The sequence below is a fragment of the Lactuca saligna genome, chromosome 5 (assembly GCF_052625555.1).
Source record: "Lactuca saligna cultivar CGN05327 chromosome 5, ASM5262555v1, whole genome shotgun sequence".
In the NCBI taxonomy this organism is placed as follows: domain Eukaryota; kingdom Viridiplantae; phylum Streptophyta; class Magnoliopsida; order Asterales; family Asteraceae; genus Lactuca; species Lactuca saligna.
The window spans coordinates 39,788,301-39,796,864 of NC_136421.1; the positions used below are offsets into that span (position 1 = coordinate 39,788,301).

General features: G+C 38.3%; 1 protein-coding gene across 2 annotated transcripts; it reads right to left on the minus strand.

Annotated features, from left to right (window-relative positions):
- Nucleotides 1-1,245: 1,245 nt before the first annotated feature.
- LOC145047901 (uncharacterized) lies at nt 1,246-5,143 on the minus strand. Of its 2 annotated transcripts, XM_078996259.1 has the most exons (5): nt 4,891-5,143; nt 3,419-4,266; nt 2,764-3,328; nt 1,598-2,699; nt 1,246-1,525 (listed from the first exon to the last, which is right to left on the minus strand). In XM_078996259.1, the coding sequence occupies exons 2-5, from the start codon at nt 4,164-4,166 to the stop codon at nt 1,496-1,498; spliced, it is 2,445 nt and encodes an 814-aa protein (XP_078852385.1). In that variant the 5' UTR covers nt 4,167-4,266; nt 4,891-5,143; the 3' UTR covers nt 1,246-1,495. The 2 variants fall into 2 exon arrangements, with proteins under 2 accessions (XP_078852385.1, XP_078852384.1); XM_078996258.1 differs by having other exon boundaries at nt 3,419-5,143.
- Between the last annotated feature and the right edge of the window lie 3,421 nt (nt 5,144-8,564).

Here is an 8,564-nt window from a genome sequence, read left to right on the forward strand (position 1 = left end):
AATTACGTTTTAGGTCTTTTAATACAGCTGAGTTTGCAATCTTGATCTTTATCGAGGTTTTTCTAAATTTATTGTCCATATTCCAACAAAATGGCTACATTTGTTGGGACCAAATTAGCAAAATACGCTCACCAAAAGGTTACGAGAACTTTATTAAGGACCAAAACCTTTTTTTTTTTTTGAAAGGGAACTTCCCTAACGAGGGTTTCCGGGCCAGCTTTCGCGCACCGACTAATCCCCCGCTGCAAACATAAAGCTTTGTCTCATGCCCTGGAGTCACTGCAGGCGAACCTCCATAGCCACAAGGGCTAAGTGGTGCCAGGATTTGAACATGGGTCAATAGGTTATCCACCATATCTTCCACATGCCTTACCAAGTCACCACAACCCAAGTGGTTAAGGACCAAAACCTTAACAACTTTTTCGGACGAAAACAAACAACAAAAATGTTTCTTCGCTATTCTCTTTTGTGTTATGAACTACGTAGTTGAATTTCAAATGCAGAACACAACGATTTTGACCTACAGTGGGTTTGCACATGTTAATGATCATGTGCTAAATGATAGACAAGTACATAAATTTATCATCGGCGTTTTTTTCTTCTTGTGAATGATAATGTAATATTCAAAAATACATTCAATTTAAATTTACCCTTTTGATCTGATACAACTTAACCTATTTATTTTAGGTAAAAAGCAATGGGGTATCACCTATTTTCATTTATGTAAAAAAAAACAATGGGGTATCACCTTCTTGCCTTTAATTGTTCCATTTTTACTTTATTGAAGGTTTTGGTGTATTAAAAGATGCAATGAGCACTGTTGCAATGTGCACTATGTGTGATATCTAGAGTAAAGTCAATATTGACAAGAGCTCTGTAAAGATTTGATGCAAGGAAATCGAAGCTGCTGGCTTAATATGTTTGTGTTATTCAGGTGTACATACAAGTGTGCATGTTAGAAATAAATCCCAAGTAAAACTCCCAAATAAAAAGAACATTCCTAAATAATAGTAAACTTGATAACCAAGTAACTAGCTCTTCATGCAACGAGGAATTCATCTCACACCATGCAACATCATCAAAACACAACTCCTAAACAAAATTCATAATAAGGTCAATACATTTCCAATAAAATACCATATTACCATATACAACATACCACTCAATGATAGTAAAATGCGAGGCATAGGAAATGAAAACTATAAATGTTAAAAGCTCTCAAAATTCCTGTAGGCATGCCAGAAATGACTGAATACTTGGAAGCATATGTTATACGTAACAAAGCATCACATTGGCTATTCTTTACAATCGTGTTAGACAAAAAAAAAATGGCATTTATCAAACAACACAAGCAACTACCCAAATTCTGAAAAGATAACATATTACATACATGTCCCGAAGAGTCCTTAAACTCCACTGATCTGTGAGCTTATTGAGACGTAAATAGCAAGAAGCATTGATTGATTCCCCACAGTTTCATATCCATACAAAGTTACTATACCTTCACATACTTATCAACATATCCCTGAAAAAAAAAAGAAAAGAAAAAATGTTTAACGTTATCAACGTTAAAATAAACATGAAATAATTTATTTACCATAACAAGCTTTGTGAGCTTTCTTTGCGAGGAATCTATATATTGATTTATTTTGGGTTGGGACTTTGGTATTTGATGTTTCTTCATAGCTCCAGACACTTTATCAACTGTCTTCTTAACAATCGTTTTAAACGCCTCTTTACTCATATTCCCCTGTCTCCAAGACGGCTTCAAAACCTCCTTCACAAACTCCGCAAGCGAAACCTTAAAAAGCTTCATCGATCTCGAATCTTTGTTTTTCTTGATTTTCCCGGGGTTCTTCACTTGATCGATCTCGACCTCTCCCGTCGCGACATCTGGCAGGTCGATCGGAGAGCTCGGACTATCGTTTTCCACCGCACCCACCTCAGCATCCCCCGTCTCACCAAACTCATCGTTTTCCACGTCAGCAGCAGCCTCTTTCTGCTTCGTGTTACCGTTTCCTTCTTCCAGATTTGAAGACGGCTCGATGCTGTCGAAGAGCGGGTCGTATTGGTTGTAAGATGTCCCTGTGTCTTGACTGATATTGGTGGTCAACGGGTGGTCAAAGGTGGACGCGTAAGGGTTGTAGTGGGTGGTTAAGATTCTAGATTGTCCAATGTAAGGTTGCTCCAAGGGTATTTCGGTCACATAGGGTCTGAAAAACGGTTGAAAAGGGTAGTTGAGTTGAAGCGGCGGCTGAGTCTGAATCTGATGATACTGTAACAATGGGCCGCTGATTTGAGGGCGGGGTGGTGGTGGTGGAAGTGGAAGTGGAAGTGGAAGATTGTTCCAGGTGGAAGGAGGCGGAAAGGGCAACAGAGGATAATTTGAAGAAACTGGGACAGGTGGCGTAACTGATTCGGTTACAGGTTGTTCAGGTGGTTGGTCAATGGAATTGACTTCTTCGCATTGACCTGAAGGGTCAACAAACTCTTCTTTGACCTTGTCACTACTTCTATCCGATACCTCTTGGTGTTTGTTTTTATGACGTCTAAATTCGTCATTTTTTTCAGATTCATGAAAGTTGTGACACCGGGCCCCACGTTGACTTTTGTTCCGTCTGGTCCAGTCAGCACCGGTTTCTTCCCGTTCCCGTTCCCTGTATGGTGACCTGCTCCTGCTTCTTTTCTTGGGGGACCAGCTGCAAAAAACACATACATTGGTAACTTTTATACCCAAAAAAACAGCATTAATTACAATAATACCTGCGAGACCGACTACGTTTCTCTCTCCTCCTACGTGGGCTCCGCCTCCTCCTTACATTAGGGGATCGACTCCTACTTCTACCTCTTTTACCACGCCTCCTGTTGTGGTCATCAGAGTTGTCACTGACACCACCTGTTTTGACTAGTCTCCCAAACTCATCCACTTCTAATTTAGCATTACTATCATCTTGTTTCTCCAAATATTCTGTTGTTGAGGAAGGTTCTGGAATTTTAGATGATGTATTCAAAGAAGCTTCCACAAGAGGTGCAGATAATACTGTAGTGTCTTCTTTACTATGTGGTGAGAGTGTTACAGGACTGACGTTTTCAAAATGTAGTCCATCATCATTTTCAGAGGTATCATCAGAAGCGTAGCTTTGTATAAGTCTGATTGGGTTTGTGCCTTCAATGAGTTCACCTGATTGGTTCACAGCTGAAGATTCAGAGATGAATATATTTTCATCTGTTGCAGCTTTGTGTGATATTTGTTGTGAATTGCATGCATGTTTTTCCACTTCATTGGATGTAAAATCAGGTTTATGCTCCTCTGGCTGTGTGATGTCATCTAAGAGCAAAATAGAAAAATTGTAATTCATAATGAAGTGTTTGCAGGATAAAAAACTTTGTAATTTTGTAATGAAACGTTGAAACTAACCTTCCATATCCATGTCAGAAACAGCAGGGGAATGAGATATATCCCCATCAAGAAATTTACTTGAACTGCATTTCTTTTTCATCCATTTATAATATGCATGTGAAATTGCAGCTTCACTTCCTGGTGGTCCTCCAAACAGGAACTTGAAATCCGGATTATCAATCTCCTTTTGACAGGTCATGTCTTCAAATTCATTACCATTCTTTGCAATATAGTGGCATAAAACTTCAATCATTCGAGTTGTATTCTCATCTCTAGGCTTAGGTGGAGGGATATCAGATGTAATATTAAGGTCAGATGTATCTTTCACACCCTTATCAGAATCATTGACAGCTGTGGAGGTTAAATTATCATCATTCATGTCAGCAACAGAAGGCTTTCTAGAACTTGGACTGAGTTCAGCATCTGTGGAGAGAGATTCGTGGGGAGGAGAAGGTGGAAGAGGTGGAGGTCCTGGAGGAGGAGAAGATGGCGGAGGTGGTGGTGGTGGTAGGTGACCCAATGATCCAAAAGGAGCATGAGTGAAGTAACTTAAAGAGGGTGGAGGAGGTAGTAAGGGAGGAGGTGGGAGTCTATAAAAATGTTGTCCTTGTGGATGTGGTTGTGGTTGTGGTGGTGGTGGTATTCTTGAGTAAGAGTGTTGTGGAATCAAGTAAGCTGAAGAGCCTTGTTGGAGTGGAGGAGGAGGTGGTGGAGTGACAGCTGGCAACCGCTGCCCAAATTGCTGATAATTCCCCTTATTATACATGGCAATTGGCTTTATTCTTATTGAAACTCACAGACCCTCGCTTCCACAATATAACAACACTTGCAGCAACCAAATCATCAGCAATGTCTCCGTTATAACCCTATCAACCATAAATGAAATCGGTATGATCAAGCCACAACATGTTTCCTTGTTACAGAAGCATTAATAAACCAGAAGCATTTAGCATATAACTTAATTGTAACTTAACAAAATATAGCAGAAGTGGAATCAGATGAGATTATTTTGGGATCTGAAGACAAAACTACATTTGTCGGAGTAGGTTGTCAACTGTGATAGCATGGGAAACAAAAGCGAGTCGGAGATGCAAACCCTAACTTCTCTACCATGCTCTGTTCTCGTGTTCTAGACTGTGAAAGTTTGAATTTCGAAGTAAATCAGAGAGAGGATTAAGCAAATCATGAAAGGTACACGTTATAAACGCCTGGATGGTTCAAGGATAATGCAAGCAGACTGCGGAGCAATGCATAAATCTCAAGCCCTACTCCATTATCCGAGAAATTAACAACAATTACACATTTGTGCTTATATAAACAAATCATGGATAACCATCATAGCTCATGAACGATACGCATGACAACAGCAACACCACCACCCTTCCCTTGTATCTTAGGAAAAGATTTTTGAATAAGATTTGCATAACCAATTTTAGAAAGCTTATGGACCTGATGCGGGGATGTTTGATCGATTTTGAAATTTGGATTACCTTATTAATCCTCTACGACACTTGATAAACGATTGAATTCGTAAATCCGTGGAATTAATTCGCACATCAAGAACCTTGAGGTGGAATCCCTAATAAATCCTTCCGGAATCAATGAATCTTGTTGTTATGGTGATATCTGCAAGGCAGATACGACGGATTTAAAGGATCGGGAAAAGGCGCTCGAGAAACGAGTGACGCGAGCGGAGGGAGAGATAGCAGTGATGGTAAAGAGGGTTTTTGATTTTTGCATCGTTATGTTTACGCAGCTACAACACTTGTTGTTAGTTCCGACATTAACAAAAAAAAAAAAAAAAAAAAAAAAAAAAAAAAAAAAAAAATTTCGAATCTAAGAGAAATGAAAAGAAAACTTATCCAAATCAAATGAAAAAGTAAAAGAGGGAAAGTGATCATTTATTTTTCCTCATTTTTTTGTTTAATGAAACTCGATAACACCAATTTCTTATATTTTTCTTTTAATTTTCACTGATTTTTTTTTCTCTCGTTAAGTTGAACTCGACTCATAAATTGTTCCTATAAGATAAAATAAAATAAAAATGAAATTCGCTACATTTATTTCGTTATAGTATTTTACAAATTTAGGTTTATTGTGTTGTAGTTGATGTAACCCAGTTTCCAAAGATTGAGGCTAGTTGATGTAATGCAGGTTCTAAATATAAAATATATGATATGGATATGGAGTTGACGACGTTAATCTCTTTGGTCTGAAATAAAAAATCACATGAAAACCTAGGTTAATTAAGAATAAGCTCGATCTTATGCTTTAACTCTCTGGTTGGTATTTGTATAGTTAGGAGAGAATAATATGAGAACAATAAATGTGTGTTTGCTTATCGATATCTTGTTTGTGAGTGGTATTTATAATGTTGGCACAACAAACAAATAATGCATTTTAGTGTTGATTCAAAGTACTAAGTACAAGATACCTTTGTGACAAATGGTCCATTGCTCCCTTCCTATTTGGTGGGTTAAATATGGACATCTTTGGTGTGAATTCATAGGTTCACGTCTATAATTGTTTCTACCACCCATGTTTTTATTGGATCATTGACTAGGAGGGCCATGCTTTGACGATTCTTTAAGATCAGAAATCGAGGGATGGAATGGTTATAGGTGATGTTGGGGGAGTTTATGGACGGTTCTGATGATGTATTTGCCTTTCTGTTGGGTTAAGGGATCGGTGGATAGATAGTTGGAATTGGAGTAGGACTCGGGATATAAACGAGGTTGTGACTTTTACATAATTAATTGAGCTTAGTCAAATGTTGGTAGATGTGCAACTTTTCGAAAACAAAGATGAATGGTGTTAGAATCTGAATGAAATGAATAAGTTCACAAATAAAGATATAAGAAAGTATATGTAACATCCATAAATATTCACAAAAAGTTTAAACTTTTCAAACATCCAAAAACCACCATTTATTACAAATTGTTTTCAAAATAGTTTATCGTTATAGTAATCCCATAAATCATGACATAAAACGCGAGGAGGTGCACGATCAGGCCTTCAACTTCTCGCAATCATCTGAAGTAAAACAAAATCTACAACTGTAAGCCAAAGCTTAGTGAGTTCCCCCAATATACTGATACATACAAATAATACACATAATGATAGCATGTAATGGGTCCACATCTCTACAAACTGGATTACCCATAAGTCCACAGTATGAGTCTGGCATGCCCTCCCTGGCCCTCAACACATATATGGCTTGCTCTCGAGCCTACAGCATAAGTATGGCTTGCTCCCTCAGTCCTTAGACTAGAATATAAATGATTAGCCATCAATACGAGTCTGGCATGCCCTGTCCAACCCTCAGTTCGTATCTAGAATGCTTATGAGTCCTCAGTATGAGTCTGGTATGCATTCCCTAGCCCCCACCCCATATCTGGCAACCTCAACCCAACCCACACAACATGTCGACATGTAACAGATAAATACACATACAAATAATCATACAGTATCACAAGTAGTCCTACAAATCTACCAGTCTAGCATACCAACTAGCATGCATATCTAATTCATACTCAGCATATCAATAACTATTGGGATATCAATCCAATAGGTCGGCCTTGGTACCTTTGACCCCTAAGTATAGTGAGGAAAACTCACCTGACAAGTAACATTGAACTGATAAGATCCAACTCTCAAATCGCGACTTCAAACTCAACGGCCTACAACCACCATGAGACTAATTCCATCAAAAATCCTAAAATACCCAAAATACCCGCAAGGTCAAACTTGGTCAAAGCCAACAGTCAACAGTCAAGGTCAATAGTTGAGGTCAACAGTCCATGTTGACCCAACTCGTCCGGTGCATCTATCGACTCATCAAGTCCCTTCAGTACTCAAAAAAACGAAAAAGACCCAAACCAGCTCGCCAAGTTGCTAGAACAACTCGTCGAGTTTCTACAACATCCAGAAAGTAGGAAAACCCGGCTAAACTCGCCGAGTTCTCCTAGTCTTAAAGCATGCAACCAATTTCCAAGTGAATCTAGTGCCACAAACCATAGATCTGGTCCCTTAGAACTGAATTACCACGTAAAGTTGCTAACTTTACGTCCATGCATGGCATTGATATGGGCATATTTAGTTATAAAATTCATGCATTATCTTAATACTTTATGTTGATTTTGTCTCATTTAATGAACAAAAGGTGCTTAATTAGATTAAATATTTCATTTTCAGCAACAAATACATGCTCGAAAGGAAAATGAAGCGGAACTAGCGATTGGACGCTTGGATCATGGATTTTGAAGAAAGAAGGACGTTGTTGGACAGCTTGACCCCTCGTCAGTGTTTTGGCCATATCTCATGAACCGTAACTTCGATTGACGAGATTCAAAATGTTCTGAAAACTAGACACAATTTCAGATGACTTTCGTGTTTTGAGAAAATGCTGATTCCAAACGTACTTGGCGAGTAGGGTCGATTACTCGCCGAGTTGGTCTGAAGTTTCGCGATTCTGGACACGCTGACTTGCCGTACACGGGTTTTAAGTGACGGACTCGCCGAGTAGGTCACTGGACTCGCTGAGTAGACTCTGTTTTGTGAAAATCTATATAAAGGGACTTTCAGATCGATACCCTAGCATATAGATGAACCCTTGGAGGCCAATTGTCGACTAAAGGTGCTGCTGGAGCGTGGGAAGCAAGGGAATCAACCCTACATTCAATTTTAAGGAGAATCAAGTCAAAATCAAGTTTAATCTTACCTAATCTCTTGTTTGAACTATGTTTTTACCAATTGATTTCGTTTTTGTGCTTGTTTCTGCTGTAATCATGAGCTAAAAACTCATAACTTTTGTTTACGTAGATGAATTTGTGAACATGAATTGATTATATGATTAGGATTAATTTTAATTGGTGATTATGTTTTATTAAGCTTGTTAAAGAACCTTATGTGTTAACAATAACTATTCTTCTGTTAATAAATTAGTAATTAAGTTGTATGGACATCTCTTAGTTATTAATTTCATATGATTTATTGTGACCACATAGTTGTATGTCTAGGAATAACGAATGTGAAACTAGAATTAACTAGAAGATAGGTAAGTTAATGTGTGAGATTGTTTGATGAACATCAGCAAGAGGTTAATTGAAGGGCCAATTTAATTAACCATTACAAGTCTTACTTAACCCGAATCAATAATCTAGGA